The sequence below is a fragment of the Charadrius vociferus genome, unplaced genomic scaffold (genome assembly GCF_000708025.1).
Source record: "Charadrius vociferus isolate BGI_N301 unplaced genomic scaffold, ASM70802v2 scaffold300, whole genome shotgun sequence".
In the NCBI taxonomy this organism is placed as follows: domain Eukaryota; kingdom Metazoa; phylum Chordata; class Aves; order Charadriiformes; family Charadriidae; genus Charadrius; species Charadrius vociferus.
This window is the reverse complement of record NW_009646513.1, coordinates 466835-487078: the sequence shown is the minus strand read 5'-3', so window position 1 is coordinate 487078 and position 20244 is coordinate 466835. Positions and strand designations below refer to the sequence as shown.

Below are 20244 nucleotides of genomic sequence, written 5' to 3'. Positions count from 1 at the left end.
GAAAGAGTAGCTAGGGTAGATCTGATGTATTCAGAAAGACAAATTACAAAGTTTAGGAAAGGCAGAGCTTTGGCAGTTGCTAAAAGAAAGCTTTCTACCAGCTCAGTGGGACTTCTCTTACTCCTGCCCCAGCCCCAGCCCCAACCCCATCTTCCAACTAAGAACTGCTTTTCCTAGGACCGCTTCGAGGTTGAGGTAATGCCTACTGCTGTCTTTCAGAAAAAGAGAAAAAAAGTGTATATCATTTTCATAAGACTTTCTCGTCTCTAAAATCTAGAGCAAACCATTTCTCAAGAGATCAATGGGCAAACAGGTTCTCTAAGCTGAAAACCTGAAAGAAAGGTAGCAGATGTGTCTGTTCTGACAAGTCCCTGGTTCAATGAGGTGTAAGTTGTTTACAGAGGCACAAAGTGGTGTATTGTCTTGAGACGTGCGCTTCAGGGTTGCAGCCCTGCCACCATCCATGTCTCTGGCTGCTCGCTCACATCCCTGTATTGCAATTCACACCCTACCAGCTGTGTCGCCAGACTTGTCCTCAGCCGTCATGCTGCAAACCAGAGGAGCGAAAGCAGTAACCAAGCCCAGGAACTGCTTACACTGGCTTCACCTTAGATGCCAGAAAATCCTGGAGTGCTCTCAGAAGCATGTTGTGCCAAGGCTAAATACTTGCATCTGTACTGAACTGCAAGATGAGGGAAGATCTGTCAGGTTATGCTCATCCCATCTACTTCCAGTGAGAATTTAAACACTCATTACAAGGTCTGAATAAAGACTATCTGAATTTAAACTATATTTAACTCATGATAATGACAGCTGTTGCGTTCTGTAACTGTGCACTCTGCCTATGGAGTGCTTTCCTTTCTATCTTTAGATGCCTGCAGCCTCTGTGTGTACAGAGCAAGCCAAAAGAATGGGGTTTGTTCTGTTGTTTATTATAGAAACAGTCTCAGGTCGTTCGTGAGATCCCTCACATATGTAAAATAACAAGACCACTTTTATGGTTTTATATCACCTTGGAATGCATATTTCATTTCTGTAGTGTCTGGAAAGCTTTGCCAGGTGAAAATTATTTATAGGAATTATCAACTTTTTAATTAGATTATGAGTGTGTACACAATGTTCTCAGATGGGCTGGGAGAACTGATTCATCACTGAACCCAGATATTGAATCCTTGTGACCAGTGCATACGGTGAATCTGGTGACCCTGTACATATCCATTTTCTCAGGAATCACACCAGTATGAATGTGAGAACAGACTAGCAGCCAGGTTCTGCCCCAGATTATTGAAGATGGGACATACAGGAATAATCAGTAGCTGAGTAGGAAGGGCTAGTGTAGGGGATGCTTTGGTTTACATCTCTGACCTGGTTGATGTTTATTTACTTGTATCAAACACGATTACTCCAGTAGGACAGATGGCATAGACTAGCCAATGCATGGCATTTGGGATACCTCCTCGTAACCCAGGCAGCGTCACTCTGCCAGTGCCTCCATTTCCTAAAATGGTACATGAAAAGTTCCTGGTTTTACAAAGCATTATTTTGCAATGCAATACTTCCGCCCTACCTAGTCATAAATGAATAGTTGTTTTCCTGGCTATCTACACACTGAAATAGTGGCAACATTCTGGATTACAAGACGAGCAGTGGCATGTGTCCAGCTCCGCTGCTGAAATATTCTGTCAATACTGTGGGGGTAGTGTGTATTTGATAAGAGCAGATCTCTTTCCCCCTTTATGGAGTTCAAATTGTTCTTAAAATTCCCACAGAGTGTGTGGGCTGATCACTGCAATAGCTAAATGTGGCATTCTTAGGCTGTAATTTGTGCTACTAATTAATGTAGGTTTGGTGAGGCTCCACACAGGTCACGTCAGAGGCAGCAGAAGTGCGCGAGCACAACTCCTCTGGGAGAAATCCTCCTTTCATCTTTCCAGCTATGCTGGGGGATGCCAGTGGCAAGCTGTCCCTTGCGTGCCATGAGCTCCATGCTCACAGTTACACTGTTGGATGGATCAAGAGACCTCTTAAGGAAAGCGAAAAGACTGCTGTGCCGACAAAGAAACCTTCCTCTCCTTCCCACCTGCCAGTGTAAGCATACTGCCTGTTACCTAGCTTCAAAAATGATCCTAACCACAATGCAAGATCAAGTTGCCTTCAAACCCCATCCACCTGTGCAGATGATGACAAAGTTGCAAGGATTTACGGAACTCTTGGCTACCCTGACACCAAGACATGTAACATCCCTAAGGGTGAATGGGATAAACAGAGGCAACTGGAGACAGACAGAAGCAGAGTGTTGAGGCATAAGCACATGGAAACTTGATATATTATAATGTCCAGGACAGGTGCAAAGTTTCTTCCCATTCCCTTCCCCAAGAGTAGAACCTGGACTGTCCCAAATTGCCCTTGAGGATGCACTAGAAAGCAAATAATACAAGTAGCTGGTGAATGCCATCTCAGCGACTCAGCTACATGGACTATGGGGGCAGACCTAGCACTGATTTTCATTTCTGTCATTTGCTTTTCAAAATGGGACAATTAGAACTGCATGTGATATTCATGGTGCAAGTACACCATGAATTTGTGCAGTGGTAAAATGGTCTTTCGGTTTTCAACTCCTTTGCCGATCCTCTTTTTTACCTTTTTAACTGCTGCTAAGTTTCACAGTGTTATTTTCAGACAACTATCCATAGTAATCCCAGGTCCCTTTTGGAGTAGTAAAATTTGATGCTATCCCTGTATGAATACATTAGGATTTCTTTTCTCAAACTTAAGAAATATGCATTATATTGTATCACCAACACTGCATTCCATTTATTGTCTTATCATCCTTTTGCAGCTTCCATTTTAGCTATCCTGAAACATCTAGAGACATAATTTGCAGACACTGTCATCTGCATATTCATATTCTTGTCTGAACCATTCCAGGCCATCTCTGTTAAAACAGTAGGATCCCAGCAAGGACTCCAGTAGAATCATACCAATAATGCTACCATCAATTCCTAATCTCCATTTACCCTTTAAACACGTAATGAGTGTGAGACCTTCTCTTGTACCTCATCACAGCTTCGTTTTCTTGTAGCATTTGATGAGAAAACTTGTCAAAATCTTTCTGGAAGTGCAATTTGTTATATCACTAGATCATTGATACACACGCAGCAATCCCTCAGCTAGCTCCAAAAGATTTGTGAGGCACATCACCCAACATTTTAATAAACTTTTCAGTCTTTTTAACCTGTTTGTTCCTTTTAGTTTCCTCCTAACTATTATACTATTTTTTATGTCCTCTCTTTAAAGGTTGTAGCAGGTTACTTCACACCCACAAACATGCTGAATTTGAGGAGGAGACAGTTATAAAGTAAGAAACAAGAGTTACATATTGAACTAAATTTTGTTTACTTCTCAGGATTAAATCAAGAGCTGTTACTCCACTTTTGGATTCATCTGATTAGGTCCAAATATTTATGGTGCATAAGAATGTAAACACAATGTGATAACAAATTACATAATTACTAAAGTATAATGATTATTATACGCTGCATTAGCTAACATATATTTATAAAGTATATATCATGTATAATATATTAATGATCATTTATAATACATCAAATGTTATGTAAGTAATCATATAAAGTGAAACCACTGGTATTAAGACTAGTTACTAAGATGCATATAAATAGCAAACTATATAAGGAATATTTCAAATACCTGACCCTCATTACTAGGAATATTGAAGGAAGTTATGTATAACCCCATCCACCAAATCACAAAAGAAGAGATATAATGGATTTATGAAAATCAAAATAAAAGGAATAAACATACACCTTGGCTAAACATGGGAACCACAAATTTCTAAATTGCTTTGAAAGCTGACAAAATACCAAGGAGGAAAAGAAATAGTTTAAATGGTTATAAACAATAAGTACCCGCATTAACTCAAGAGAAGGAAGTAGTACTTTGAATACCAAAAGAACTCCCATTATGTGCCAAAGGACTATATTCTGTATGAAACATTAGTATCAGCACTCATCTGTGAATCTTAAAATGCTTTAAGCAGTGTACACATTATTTTATTCATAAAGTATCATACTGACAGTTTAATGGTCCTGTCCACATCACCCAGAAAGCCAGTACTACAGCTAACAATTAATCAAGAATTTTCTGACTCTCAATTCATACCATGACTTCAAGATTGTAGTTTTTCTTGGACAGAAGTAGGCTGGAAGGTTCAGAGATTCCTCTGAAGTGAAGCAGGTATAATAAGAAGCAAAGTAAAAAAGAAACTAGGGAACTTAGCTACTTCTGTTTCTGCAGGCCCAACTTGACCCACCTTTCAATAACCTTATTTTCATTTCATGAAAATGTAGGCCATTTTCAAGTGCTCTTCAGTCAGATATGTATATGCTTACTCACCCATAATGACTAGTCACCTTTTTCCACACTCAGCCTGAGATACTCCTTATGGCCGGTCTGGGACACTTCACAGTAATTTAATCAAAAGGGAAATTGCTCATACTCCAGTATAATTCTCAATTACTTCCTTTCAAAAACAGTTACAAGTAATTTGCTCTCATCTGTGGGAATGTTTTAGAAATATACACCTATTAAACTAACCAGCTTGGACAGTTTCTCATCCACTCAGTCCCTAGAAAGACTTACCTCCAGTTACGCCGCCTCCAAGGGAAGCATCACACAGGTCACTTCTAGAAGTTCTGCTTCAAAGAGAGAATCCCTGAAGTGAACCATCGGCAAATTAGCAAAACAGCATTTGCCAGGTCTGCGGCGCTGCTTGCAAAAGAATTGCTTATGGTGATACACTCAAAAATAGAGGGTGCTGGCAACATGAAGGGAAATTACATATGAGAAAGTCTATACAGAAATCTAGTGTAGGATGCATCCACGGTAGGCAAGGCAGGTAAATACCATGAAGACAATTCCAGTCAGTGGCATTATGCCAATTTTTGCAGCTGCAGATCTACTCCAACGCATCTGTTCTCTTGCAGCGTAAGTGTATCGCTCAGCCATCTCTCCCCCCAAGTCCACATTCACTCCAGTAACCCTGCTTTCCAAGTCTTTTAGGCTTTATTAGTAACACAGTCAGGACATACTCTGCATCCCTGTTCCTCCAGAAGTTACGCTACCTTCTCTCTGTTTTCGGTGAATGGACATACATGTCCAAAGCAACCTGTGGTGTTTTGAAGGCTTTTACAACCAGTCCTTATAAGGAACCTAGCTTAAGATATACATTCCCCAGAGATAGCCTCAAGAAGGAAATTCAGAGCCTGATCTATAACCTCTGCATCACCATCTAGAGAAGTCTATTTCTGTCCACTGACTACAGAAGCCCCTAAGGATGTTAAGCATCATCTTAATTAGACACGTAAATATTTCATGGTGCCCAACATGTAAAAAGGACTGCAGGTAATCGCAACAGAATTAAAAGCAAGTTATACAACACAAGCAAAAAACTGACAGTGAACTTACTCTGAAAACTTTTTCCACCCTTGCGATACCCTTCCCAAAGATGGTTCCAAGTTGGTCTCCAATCCCAGCCAGCAAGAAGCCGAACAGTGGAATCCCAAAGATGGCATACAAGATGCAGAAAACTTTGCCTCCAACAGTGCTTGGGGCAATGTTCCCATACCCTGAAGAGAAAAACAATTGTCAGACTCTCAGAACTTACACGTGACTTTTTAGAAAAACTAATGGGTTTAGAAGAACTGCCGTTCTGCAGGCATACCTCTGTTGCACATGTAATTCCTATTTACAGAGTTTCCACAGCATGACGTCATTTCCCAGGCAGGCCACCCACTGTGATTTAGTTCTTCTTGTAGCCTCAGTTACCCATGTTTTCTATAGATTCAGGTCCTATCTAAAGTTGTGTTTGATTAATTAATCTAGTTTGACTTATCATGGCACAAAAGTCCCTCTATGCTGGACTGTTGCCTGCATACTGCTGTTCCTCTCGGAGTCATTGGCTGTGCCCATAACTTCCTGATGGGAGTGTGATTCACCTGTGATTCACCTGACAAGGCTCATTTTCAGTGGTTAGCTCATAATTTCCTCAGCCCTTCATCACACTGACTAGTTACACTGCAGGCTCCAAACTGTACCCACAGTACGCAAATCTGCCCTTGAACTCTTTATTCAGTTCCTCTTTCAATTTGACCATAAAGAGCCTGGCATTTGTATTTCGTGAGGTTTTTGTGGCAGTAATATTCACACCTCTTTATTTAAGATCAGGTATCTCTATTGAACTGTTATAGAGATTTGTATTCTGAATTTGTATTCTGACTATACATAATTATTTGAATACTAAAAATGACCACACAATCACAAATCACTGATAAAATAAAGTGTAAACACAGAGCATCCAGAGAGATGAAGATCTAAGAGAGTGTCTGCTTCATCTACAGCAATTCCTCCTGGACCTTAGGAATTAAGGCTGAGCTTCCAGGTCCTAATCGTGTTAGGTTTGTGACACTGGCACTGAATATATCTCTCTGTCATGGGATGATGAAAGGACCATGCTGACACACAACAATGCCTCCCCTGCAACCCACAGTCCTTTTCATGGCTGCATCCGTGACCCCAGATTTCTCCTAAAAGTCCAAGAAAATTCAGGCTCCACAGAGCAGTGGACTGCGGTTGACCAGGTAGTCAGACAAGTGTCTGCTTAAGAGGAGCCCTAACAAGGCTCTGGTGGATAAAATAAAGTCATTTTCATGCCCAGACACAATACGTAGATTTTATGCAGCCTATAAAAATCTCATTCATGGAGAATTTAAAGCAAATATGGGCAAAAATCCAAGCTCTTTTCAATAATTTATTTAAATAGCAGATGTCAATGAATATGCCTACATAGTGGCATTTATTTTAATGAGTAATTTAAAAGCTTGTCATTTGGGTCTATTGAGTAAACAAATATTAAGGGAGGGTTTTCTTACATTTGATTCAGAAATGTTTTCTTTCTCGCCACCCGCTGGTTTTATGCTACCCTTAAAAATACATGGTAATGTAGCTTAGTATACAGAGGAGCACAGGGGAATATACAGACTATATAGTATACAGAGGAATACAGAGGAATACGGTCCATACAACCACTCTTTCACCCTCACTCTGACAACAAAGAAAAGGCAGAGCCAAAGGCACAGACTCCACTGTTTGAGATGATCACCACAGGAAGTCTTTAACTGCCACAGGATTTTTTTTGTTGCATTACCTGCATAAAAATCTTGCAGAATTCACTCAGATTCTCACACTTTAATGAGGGGTAATGTGACTGTCAGATTATTTGTCTATACAGTCACCAGTGTGTGTATCACAGTTGTAATATCGAGAAGCACTTTATCCAATATTTAAATCAGAAGAATACTCAAAAGCAATGAAAATAAAAAGCAACCATTTGCCAGTGATTTTCAAATAATCAGATCTCTCGGCCTCTAACCATGATGGCACTGAAATCAAGTTTTAAATTATAAAACCACTGCATAATTATCAGCAGATTAACTTTATCACCAGTGTTGTTTATCATTTTTTTCCTTCAGACCATCTTCTGAAACCCCAGCTGCTTGAACAATCATCTTCAAGATCTTCATGGAGGGGAGGATAAAAACCTTAGCATATCTAAGGCAAGCATTCAAAGATCAAGAGACTAAATACACTGGGCACAATGTATAGGGGGACAGATGATAAGGGCCTGAATAATGAACTTACTAAAATTAGTGGTTCAAGAAAAGTAAATGGTGTAGTTCAGTATACCCTTCATCTAATACAGAGAAATGTGTCAATATTTCAAGGCCATGAATTCTAGAATGGAATAAAAATGTGGGGTTTTTTTACAAAATGTACAATTTGTGGAATTTCTTCCAATTACTAATATGAAAGTGAGAAAGGATTTTAAAAAGGATGTGATACCTATGTGAATATATTTTCAGTTACAAGGAGTAGGGTATGAGAAGAATTACTTATATCAAACTTCAGAGCATAAGCCAAAATTCATTGAGGTAATTAGGGTGTCCTGGTTTGAGATAGAATGAAACCCATATGGGTAAATTCATCTATAATATTAAAATCCAAATTCCCAACAACCATAGAACAGCTATTTCATTGAGTACTGGTTCTTGATCTTTTTTAGTGAAAATTAAGACCTCTTGAATCTAGATCAAGAACAGGGTTATAAAGCCTTAGCTACATCAGTGCTACTCATTTCCAGTTCAGCATTGCTACTCTACCCTAACTGTGCAAACAGCTTCTGATATTTACCCAGATGCTCCATGCCCTTGACATACACCAGAGGCATGACTTCTGAGAAGTGAGAGAAATACAGTTCAGCCACTTTATTTCTTTGTGATCTAACTTCCTCGAATTTATTTCATTATCCAGGTCTCAGCATGGTTGTATATTTTAAAGGATAATTGCACAACATCCTTGTTTCTAAATTGGAGAGACATGAATTTGATGAATAGACTACTCAGTGGATAAGGAATTGGCTGGATGGTTGCAGTCAAAGACTTGCAGTCAACAGCTCAACGTCCAAGTGGCAAGCAGTGACAAGTGGCGTTCCTCAGGCATTGGTACTGGGACCGGTGCTGTTTAACATCTTTGTCAGCAACATGGACAGTGGGATTGAGCGCACCCTCAGGAAGTTTGCTGACGGTACCGACCTGTGTGGCGCGGTCGACACACTGGAGAGAAGGGATGCCACTCAGAGGGACCTGGACAGGCTTGAGAGGTAGGCCTGTGCAAACTTCATGAAGTTCAACAAGGTCAAGTGCAAGGTCCTGTACATGGGCCGGGGCAATCCCAAGCACATATACAGGCTGGGCAGAGAATGGATTGAGAGCAGCCCTGAGGAGAAGGACTTGGAGGAGTTTGTTGATGAGAAGCTCAACATGAGCCAACAATGGGCGCCTGCAGCCCAGAAAGTCAACTGCATCCCTGGGCTGCATCAAAAGAAACATGGCCAGCAGGTCAAGGGAGGTGATTCTGCCCCTCTGCTCTGCTTTCATGAGACCCCACCTGGAGCACTGCATCAAGCCCCCAACATAGAAAAGACATGGACCTGTTTGAGCAGATCCAGAGGAGGGCCACGAAGATGACCAGAGGGCTGGAGCACCTTTCCTATGAAGATAGGCTGAAAGAGTTGGAGTTGTTCAGCCTGGAGAAGAGAAGGCTCCGGGAAGACCATATAGCAGCCTTCCAGTACCTAAAGGGGGTCTACAGGAAAGATGGGGAGGGACTCTGCTATTTATCAGAGACTGTAGTGATAGGATGAGGGATAACAGTTTTAAACTGAAAGAGGGTAGATTCAGATTAGATATTAGGAAGAAATTCTTTACTGTCAGTGTGGTGAGACACTGGAACAGGTTGCCCAGAGAAGTTGTGGAGGCCCCATCCCTGGAAGTGTTCAAGGCCAGGCTGGATGGGGCTTTGAGCAACCTGGTCTTAGTGGAATGTGTCCCTGCCCGTGGCAGAGGGGTTGGAACTAGATGATCATTAATGTCCCTTCCAACCCAAACCATTCTATGATTCTATAAACAAGAAACATACCTATTGTTGTGATGACTGTTCCAGCGAAGAAAAAGGCACTTCCAAGGTCCCAATGACTGCTGTTGTTAGATGAATTTCCTATGGGACTGACTCCTGCATTATCAGCATCAATAGCATGCTGCAAAGAAAGAGACAACAAATCAGCCTTATGCATGCCTTACCATATCCTACGCATGTTGGTATAGGTTCCAAAGGGAAATTTCTAGGACCGTGGGAAGAGCTTAGATTAAACTTTTTAACACCTGCTCAAAGTATAGTAGCATCCTCTGTACTCAAGAGCTGAATATGACTGAACTACATAGCTATTAAGGTGGAAGAAAGACACAATGCATATACAAATGACAAAAGATACAAAGCAACTGAGAAGAAGAGGACCAACTACACAAAGAGATCCATAAATATCATTCTTACAGCAATAACTGCCAAAGAAAAAAATCTCCAATGGGAACAGCTGATGTTAGAAGCAGCAAGAAGGGTGGTAAATCCAAATAATGGTTGTGAAGTCAACTGAAGTTAGTCAGTCAAAGATTTTAATTCCCAGACAATTAATAATTAAGTTATTTATATTTTATGCTAACTAAAGAAAAAATAGGAGAGAATATAGAATAGAATCCCATTTGAAATGAACAAATAGGATGGCTATGGAAACATCATAAAACAATTTTGTGATCAGCTAGGATTTCTCATTTGCCACACTGGACAAGATCGCATGTCCACAAATGTAGCACGGTAGAGAGACTCCCAGCTAGCCCTTGAATGAACTAAATCCAGAACAGAAGCTGAGGTAGCTATACTGAGGAAGCAGTTCCAGGTCACTGTCCTATGTCTCACACAGCACTGAATAAAACCAGGCAGACATATCAGCCTGCTGAATGTTTGCTTTGGCATTTCTAAAAATGCACCATATTGTATCATGGGGACATACACATTTGCCTTTCATTGCAGCTTCACAGTCCAAAGGAATATAGAGCTAAATGCATCAGCATCCAAAGCACAGAAATAAATATCTCATCAGCATCTGGCACATTCAGCTGAATTGCTCAAAGTTCACTTTTGAGATGCCCTTTGGTACATATTCTCTAGTTGCTTGTAGGTCTCATGCAATCTATTTCCCATTGTAGACCTCACTCTGGAATAGCACCTAAAATGACTGCCTTTCAAAGTAAACCTCTCCTTCCCAAATGTTCCCAACTGAGATTAATTTCCATAAAACCAGTGTAAAGGAAGCAAGCTTCTCTCTTTCTACCTCTTACCATTTCCAGCTCTTTGCCTTTCTCCTGTTCTGTTCCAACCTCACTTCATGTTGCTGTTATCATGCTACTCACGCTACTGCCAGATCTTCCCCTTTGCTCTCACTTTGATATTTGCTCCTCCTCCTAAATATTGCCACCAGTCTTTAGCCTTGGTTATTTCAGTGAACTTATTGTCAGGTGTAACAAGAGAGGCAAAGTGCTGCCTCTTACATCCTCTCTTTCTTTGACTTTGTTCAACACAGAATTCCCACCTATCAATAAAAGTTTGTTTCGACTTTTCTTATTCCATTTCTTTAACCACTTCTCTTTTCCCTCTGACTTATGATGTATGAATTGTCACTGTGACTTTATTTCACCTTTTTCTATACAGTCCACATGCAAAGCAAGGTTAACCATTCTATTTTGCCATTGACCCACTTCTCACCAGTTCATGTCTATGATTTCTCTCCTGATCTTCTCATATTCTCTTGTGCTTTTAGCACTGACTTTTAAATACACCCATTTAACACCTCTTCTATCCCTAGATTTAATGATACACTTTTCTCCTCATTCACCTCTTCCCTCTGATGGCTCATTTATCACATTTTTTCACATTTCTTCCCCTTCCATTTTGCACTTTTCCTCACTCATTTTTTTGCCTATATTTTCAACTGACTTCATCGTCACAAATGTTCCTCTACCACATTTTTTGCCTTGGGCAAATTTCAGCTAATCTGCTCCCCAATTTTTAGTTATTCATCACATTTTCCCACAAAAAAAGGAAGGGAATGGGAGAAGAGATGCATGGGCAAGAACAGAGGCCAGGTAGGTCTAAATACATCAGTACAGGACAGCCTTTTTTAACACTAGAGCTGCTACATGCCAAGCTAAGCTGATTGTGAAAATACAGCATGATCAAGCTCCAGACTGGACTGGTTGCATTTCACATGGGCAGAAAGCCAGGGTTCCTCAGCACCTCTCTTTATCTCAAGAAACAGGGATATAAGGAAATAGTTTAGGACCAAACCCTATGAAAGGGCTTCTCTACCAGTTGCTGGCATATTGCAGGTGGTGTGAAAGCAGAGATCATTTGTTTGTTTACCCAGAAGAGCATAAATCAGCATAACAGACAGGTTGCCTGTTTAAATAGGCCATGACACACTGTCAGCTACCCCGGCATGTTACTTCTGCCAAGGAATGCTGCTTGCCTTCCCCTTGAGTGTGTGAATGTCAGTGAGCTAATTACAACACTTTAATCACATATGAGTTTACACAGTTTAGCAAGTCTATTAGGGCCAAGAACTAACCCCTGAAGTGAAGGAGCGATCCGTTGCCTCAGGTAGCTTTGAGCTTCTCAGGCTCCCTTCTGATCCAGAACAAATTCATTTTTTCTTTAAAGCTTGACTGACATCATTCATTTATAAATATCCAACTATCCCAATGCTAGCTCTTAATACACAGTATACACAGCAATGGAGGACAGAAAGTGAGCAGCAAGAGGAGAGCAGCCCTGCAGTTAGCAGCACTTAAATATGCAATGTCAGGTCATGCAATGAGTAAAGGATGCCTCACTACCACCACCACAAGTCCACCTACACAGAAGTAACCTGCTAGATGAAGACTGACACAAAACTCAAACAGGGACACTATCACTGGTAAAAATCTCCCGGTTCACACAGACCATGAAATTTTACAACAGTTTCCCATCTGTGAAACTTCAGATAGGCTTTGCAGCATGACCTGAAGAGCTGCATCCTCGGGTTATATCTGGGAGTAGGTAAAGAACAATTTCCAGAGTGCTAACCACTCTGTAGGCAAACCTTCCACATTTAAGACATCTTAAACTAGCAGTTTCAGGTATTTTTATATTTAAAGTATAATCAAAAGTAGCAGGTTATCAAAGTACCCATAGCTGTTTCACACTTACTCCTTTCCTGATCTCTTCTTCATTCTCAAGAGCAGTTAGGTGCACAGTGCACAACATTTTTTCAGTATTTTTAATGAATTCAAAAAGGATTCTTTTTTAATGAATAATTATTAATCTATGGTAGTTTATCTTTTGAAATGCCACCCATTCAGGGAAGGCAATAATTTGGAATACCTCAAAGGGCTGAAATTGTGTTTCTTGCTGTTCAAGTAAAGGATGTGTCATAAAGCCAATAGGCAGATAGGAGTGAGGGAAATGACAAAACTACCGAAGTAAATCCAAGTACTCAATACAATTTTTTTCTAAAACATGTATTTCTGATCACAATTTGCAGTTTGGTTGCCTATCATTGTAAAGATGTGTATTTTACTCTCAGCCATTTTGGCATCAGCACACTACAGTCCCTCTGTAACCAAAAAGACATGGTCTGGTAAATTTTCATGGAACAGAAGGCAAACCCCAAAGCAAAATCCCAGCATACACAGTGATACTGGAATGACTGAATCCTGTATTTCCAGAGAGAGCACAATCCAGACTCCATCTCAATCTGGAATAGGCTCTGTCAGTTTTATCTGTTGATATTCAGGCAGCAATATTTAAGGGCTATGAGGCATGGCCCACGCTGGGCTGCCTAGTTGTTAACATATAGGACTCAAAGTTGAAAGAAAGGTATAGTGAACACTAACTTGTCTTACCAGGTGTCAAGAGTTTCCCCTCCCAACATAAGGTCGAAATAGTATCTCTTCTCTATGAATAAAATCAATGATATTCTCCTTATATCAAACAGAAACTACTGGGGTTTCACCATCTCAGTCCCTGCCGCAGCGACACTGTACAAGTATTGGGCTCCAGCTCCCAGCAGCCCTGCCCTGCCCAGCTACAAGCTCTGCCGAGCCGGGGCCTGTCCCACCGGCTGATGTCCCAGCCCAGCCTTAGCCCATCCCTCTCCCCAGGGAGGAGCCTGATAGTCTGGGCTGGGGGATGCCCCTGGTTGCCCCCAGCCAGCCATGCTCCCTGGCTGGCAGTGGTGGGGTCCACAGCTGCCAGCTCCCTGTCCCCTGGGGGGCAGGTGGTCCCCACTGGGCCTGGATACTCACATATCTGATCCTCCTTGGTGCGTGAGTGAGTACATGCCAGCCTTCACTAATGTATTAGGTACCTGGATCACTAGTTAAGACAATTATATCAAGAAAATTCTAGAGTTGTGCCCACAGGCAACAAGATAGCTGGGAGCTAGTGCAGCTTATGAGGAGACAGGAACCAAACAGACTTTCTGGTTTCTTGGGAAAAAAGGCTTTTATCTGGTTCACTTGTTCATGTTTCTTTAATTTCTCCAGTAAGATCCCAAGCATGAAGAAGACAAATCTTTTCCAAGAACACACATAATACTCTTCTTGAGTGCTGAGCTACTCAAAGGATGTACCCTATGTGTAACCAAGGATAGGAATTTCACAAGAAAAGAAAATTCTTGTCATCTTTTTTCTAGTTCCATTAATTCCTCTCCACAGATCGTGCTAATCCAATAATGATTATCTCCCTCTACAATTCTTTTCCAAGCAGATTCCTATCAAGCATACAAAAAGTTGTTTCAATTGCCTTTCATGCTCTGATGTTTCTCTATTACGATTATTAGGATGCTCCTCATTAGCAAGCAGTTTTAAAGACTAATTCCCTAATAACTTTTCTCTATACTCCTTACTTCTCTACTTATTCTCACCACCTTGCATAGTGATTAAGGGATCCTTGTTAAAAATTCCCATTTATTCACTTTTCCACAACAGCATTTTCGAAGGACCAAGGCCAGCAATTTTTGTTCAGGTATAATCACAAGTAATAAGCTTTGACAGCTTAAATGTCTCCGCCTATCCCATAAAGGTCTTTAGGCGACAATCAGCCAGATAGTGATCTACCTACACTTACAGTGATTTGATTGTTGTGCGTGTATTGTGTCTGAGGGCAGACCTACGGCATTCAACAAGGGACATATGCAGAGATGTAAGTCCAAATGGCTTATCTCCCTGAAAACTACTTAGCTAAGTTCTGGAAGCAACGTAGCTACAAGACAGCTGCAGATTTCTGCAGCATGCTATGCTCAGTCTGTCTCCTATACAACTGGAGTATCTCTGGACTGAAGTTACAAACTAGGGTGCCTGCACCAACTTCGACAGGACCCAAGAGATCTGAATTCTTTTTTCATATCCTTTTAGGCGCAATAATGTAAAACAAAGATCAGGGGCAGAGGACAAGTTGGGACATATAGAGGACAACCTCCAGAGGCACAGGCAGAAGGTTCAATAATCAGATATTTACCATTGTTTTTCTTTACAATTCAAATAGTCTTTCCCTGACTTCAGCAACAGGCAAGTCTTCCCCGTAGTTAACTCAAAATACTTTTTTTTTCTGCTCCATCAAGAGCTTTCTTTTAGCACATGAAAGCCATCCAAGTTCTCTTCATTTTACAAGGAAAAACCCTGAAAAGACAAGCTGGCTTATCACAGAATGGTTAGGGTTGGAAGGGACCTCTGGAGATCATCTAGTCCAACCCCCCCGCCAGAGCAGGGTCACCTACAACAGGTTGCACAGGACAGCGTCCAGGCAGGTTTTGAATGTCTCCAGAGTGGGAGACTCCACAACCTCTCTGGGCAGCCTCTTCCAGTGCTCTGCCACCCTCAAAGTAAAGAAGTTCCTTCTCATGTTAAGATGGGACTTCTTATGTTCGAATTTATGAAGATTGCCCCTCGTCCTATCACTGGGCACCACTGAAAAAAGACTGCTCCCATCCCCCTGGCATCCTCCCTTTAAGTATTTGTAAGTATTAATAAGATCCCCCCTCAATCTTCTTTTCTCTAGACTAAAGAGACCCAAGTCCCTCAGCCTTTCCTCATATGAGAGATGTTCCAATCCCCTAATCATCTTTGTAGCCCTTTGCTGGACCCTCTCCAGCAGTTCCCTGTCCTTCTTGAACTGGGGAGCCCAGAACTGGACACAGTACTCCAGATGTGGCCTCACCAGTGCAGAGTAGAGGGGAAAGATGACCTCCCTCGACCTGCTGGCCACACTCTTCTTGATGCACCCCAGGATGCCATTCGCCTTCTTGGCCGCCAGGGCACATTGCTGTTGTCCACCAGGATTCCCAGGTCAATGATACCATGTGAACCACTGAAGCAGATGAAAACTGAAGCATTTTTACAGGATGTTCATTTTCTTGCTTACCTTCAGGGCAAAAGTGGTTCAGAACACTAATCAAAAGTGCCTATCCAAAATATGAACTCTTACTAACATAATTAGGCAGTAAAGCCTGACTAGCTTATCTCCAGCTCTGCTTCCTTTTCAGCTTACAGGCTAACTCTAATGAGTTGTTGTAGTCATTAGTGGACATTGATAATATGACTTCGTTCCCAGGTGGGTGATTTTTTTTAATTCTATAATCACTCAGACTCCTAAATTAAACCCTGAAGGAAAAGGAAGAAGAAAGCAGCCTTCCCATAACCCAAGTAACTTCTTACACTAGCGAGCCACTCTATCTTACATCATCATGCAGGGCTCATTATGAAAGCAGAGCTCATTACAAAAGTTTTTACTCATACACGGTGCACAGGCTACATAAAACCACAATATGAATACCCTTATCAACTCCATAGGAATTACTTTGCCAAAACGCATTGATGGTCTTCCTGCCTGCCTCTCCTAATGACAGATAACATCTGATCTTTGTGAGAGGCATAACCTCCCCATTATACACTCTAAATGCCCATTATTAGAAAGGCAAGATGACTTCTTTTTGACCCCAACTACTAATAAGCTTATGCTATGACATATAAGAACAAAAAAAAAAGTTTTGTAATACGTTGGCAGGTGTGCCTACCAATGTTATTTTTCTTTTCAACTGTATGTCCAGTCACTTGACTCCTACTGCCTTCTCCTATTTGTTCAAAGGGGTACAATACAGCTAAATGTACTTGAAGCACCTGACGTTTTACTGTCTTTTAGCATATTCTAGATTTCACTTCTCTCTAATTTTGAAAACTCGAAAGTGTTGAGATATTGCACAGGATTTTTTAATTTTCTTGTTCTGGCATTCACCACTGTACCAAGGTGCAGATCACATAAGGCATTAAATAATGAACTTGCTTCAGTGCAACAAATGACTTCAGAAGCAGAAATGGGCTTTAAAAATGTGCAGTTAAGAACTTCCACTTCAGGTGACTTTGGACAATATAGACTGCACTGTGAATTGCTATTGTTAAGAAAAAAAATATCTGTTATTGTGTTAGTATTAGACAGACCTGAACCAAAACCCAAGAGGTAAACACAAATTTAAAATACTTTGAATCTTTCTAGGGATTTGCACTGCTTTCATCACTATATTACTACTGAAGTCTATGAATGAACTTCACAGTCTGGACTCAGCAATTCAGTTTGTGCTACCAGGGCTAATATTTGCAATGGGTTATTGGAGATCAAGTTGGAAAAGATGTCTCATCCACACTAAATTTAACAGCTTCCTCATACAGTGCTGTACATCTTCCTTATAGGTTTTCCAAAGGAGAATCCTTTGAAAGATTGTTAGGCAAAGGGATAAATTTTTCCATCATTAGCCTTGTAAAGATCATGACACTCCTCCTTAGAAGGTTGTTCCAGAGATACCCCCACAGCAAAAGGATACAAGCCAGTTCTTTTGTATTTTTTCCATATTCTCCAAAGCACCAAAATGAATCAACACAGTCATTCTGTAGAATATGATCTGTGTTCATCTAAAGGATTTCAGGTAGTCAAAAAACATTAATTATAAATAGCTCCCGTAGCAGTATCCCGGTGCTGACTGCACACAGCGCAGCAGCCAGGTCCCATGGAGGTTGCCACATCAGTCTGAAATCACAGTTGTAAAGGCAGATGCAGCATTTGGTGCAATGCAGAAATGTATTGTGCCAGCCAGAGAGATGTCACTTTTGAGATCATCGACATGAAGGCATGAAAGCACAATTTTAACCCCCTGACATTATCTTCAAGCAGTGGTTCCCTGTTCTTCTGTGCAAGTCAGTTACAATCAGAGTTTTCTGTATCAGCATACCCAACTACATCCCTGGAGCCAGTTTCACCCCTAGACATACAGAAGAATCCAAAGAAACTTGTTCTTTATTGACGAATCTGTTTCAATATTTCACATCACTTGGCCTTAAGACATTCACATGCTAAGCTGCTAAACCCATTTAATTTACCTTTGCAAAATGATTTCCAGTTACTCAGTGCAATGCCTGAGGACATACTGGAATCTCAGGAGATTATAAGATTTGCTCAGAATATCTGTCTTCTAATGACACAGTATGCCTGTTTTTCATTTTAGTGTCGCCATTTCTGAGGTGAAAGAAGGAAAAATATTGTGTAAAATAAAGAATTAAAACTAGTACATAGCTTAGGCTAGAGAATAGGTCTGTTTAGAAATCCTTGTACTGCAGTCGGTGTGCAGTAGTCTACCATCTTGTTGAGGTCTTTTGCTTGTTGCACCTATTATGTGTTCTGCTTTCTGCTAGGAAAGAAAGCATTTTGCATATCTTTTAATAATGACATTCCCATCAAGGGAATACAAACTTCTGGCTTTTAGTATTTTTTAAAAATCCCTTAATCAGCGAGCACACGTTATACCTAAGGAGTTGAGGGAAATACAGATCATCTGAATCAATATCCCTGAACAGAATTCACCGGGCAAACCAAACATGTTCGACTGTCTTTTTCAGACAGATGAAGGATGTGATCCAAGCCAGCCCTGATGCAAAAGCTGTATAGTCACATCAGCACAATACCGCTTCTTGCTGAAGCAGGTTTGGCTTCTTAGCTACAGTACCGGGCTGCCCCGAGGTACGGGTACACAGCTTCTGACTCAGAACTGACCTGCCTTCTGTGAACATAGAGCACAAGCAGGGAGAGCCCACATCTATCTGCAAAGAAACAGAAAGAATTTGTTTTGCTTAGGAGAGGCAGACGAGCGTTGCTGTCTACATGTGTGGGCAGGGGAGAGGAATCAATCAAGCAATGGGACGTTGTCTGTGGAAGATTAGCTATAGGGAAACTGAAAAAGTTTAGGCTGAAAAGTAGGAAAATGCTTCTTCCAACACAGCAATGAGATACTGGAACAGTTTCTTTAAAGAAATACTAATCTTAAAATTTGATTTACTTATAGAAAGGGTTTTATAACACAGTTGGGTGGATGGACAGAAGAATCCAGAGGATAGCTCTGTGTTCTTTCAAACAGCCTGAAATCACAACGGAGCTCTGGTCCGACACCCCAGAGGGAAACATACTGTGATCCTGGAAGGTTCACACACAAATTCAGGTCTGAAATATAAGGCTGAAGTTCAACTTTGGAATATATTCCTTAGATACCTCACATTTCTTATCTAACCTCTATTTTCTCCAGGCTAACTGACAGGCTTCTAGATGGGATCCTAGAAGATACTCTACTGAAGTCTTGCAAGATCCATAATACTTTCCTTGTCTAGAGTTTTAATCAAGGAAAGATAATAGACCTTTCTTGCATGTATTCCATTTTCCACTTATATAATTTTCCACTTATATAATAAATAATTATTTCCTTCAAAATTGATTCTAAAGCTTTGCATACCAGATCAGACTAAAAATTTTGTAGTTCTTAAATGCCAATTATTTCTATTTTTAATTGTATATTTCATCATTGTTCATTTACCTAAAATTCACAATAGTAAACCTGTAAATTAATATACCACTAAGTTCAGAATTCTTGGCTGAGTATTTATTTCAAAATTGTTACCTATCATTTTCTGTTTGCTCTCGTGGTTGCTGTGTTCAATTTTGGGGGAAGAATTAAGAACCTAATATAATTTGAAAATTTACAGAGATGATGGGGCAATGTCTTGCAAATACAACACCTCTCACAAAAATTTCTTCTAGATACTACGTTCTGATTTTCTTCACAGACATTTTTCATTATTCTAATGAATACATTTAACCTCTATTTACAATGTTTTGGAGACATACTTTCTGCTTCCCGGACTTTAAAAAGACTGGGAAAGAGCCTGCTCTTCACACTGCCCATTGTGAGGGCTCTCTGAACAGTTTTGTTCCCCGCCAACTCAGCTGATCAATGAACCACCAAGCTGTTTATACTAACTTCCAAGAAGCACTGTCTTCTTCACATGGCCTACCTGAATCAGCGTGTCCAGCTCTAGCTGGGTTACACAAACATGCTCCCGAAGAAAGTCAGCCTTCTCTAGAGCAATTGTGTTCTTCTGCTTGCTTTCAAAGGGCTGCTCTAGGGCACGGAAGACAAGTCCTCCTGTCACCAGGTAAACTACCACCACGACAAAGATGGCCACCACTGTTTTCCACTTCATGACTGTCTGCAGGCCTTGAGAAGGGGCTTCCATGGTCGCAACAACAGTGGCTCGGGAAGAAATGGAGAGTCGTGGAGCTGCGTAATGCCCGTTAGTTTTGGGCTCGGGTTCACAAGCTGGCACCGGTGAGGGAACAGCCACTGAAACACAAAGTAAAAAAATCTTA

The 20244-nt window shown here is 40.9% G+C and overlaps 1 protein-coding gene across 1 annotated transcript in view; it reads right to left on the bottom strand.

Annotated features, from left to right (window-relative positions):
• Window positions 1–20244, bottom strand: part of KCNK10 (potassium channel, subfamily K, member 10) — a 71813-nt gene that overhangs the window by 25287 nt on the left and 26282 nt on the right. The window contains exons 2-4 of the mRNA XM_009884573.1: window positions 19890–20218; window positions 9553–9670; window positions 5485–5645 (exon numbers count right to left, since the gene is read on the bottom strand). Coding sequence (XP_009882875.1) covers window positions 5485–5645; window positions 9553–9670; window positions 19890–20218 — 608 coding nt within the window. The remainder of the gene's footprint in view (window positions 1–5484; window positions 5646–9552; window positions 9671–19889; window positions 20219–20244) is intronic.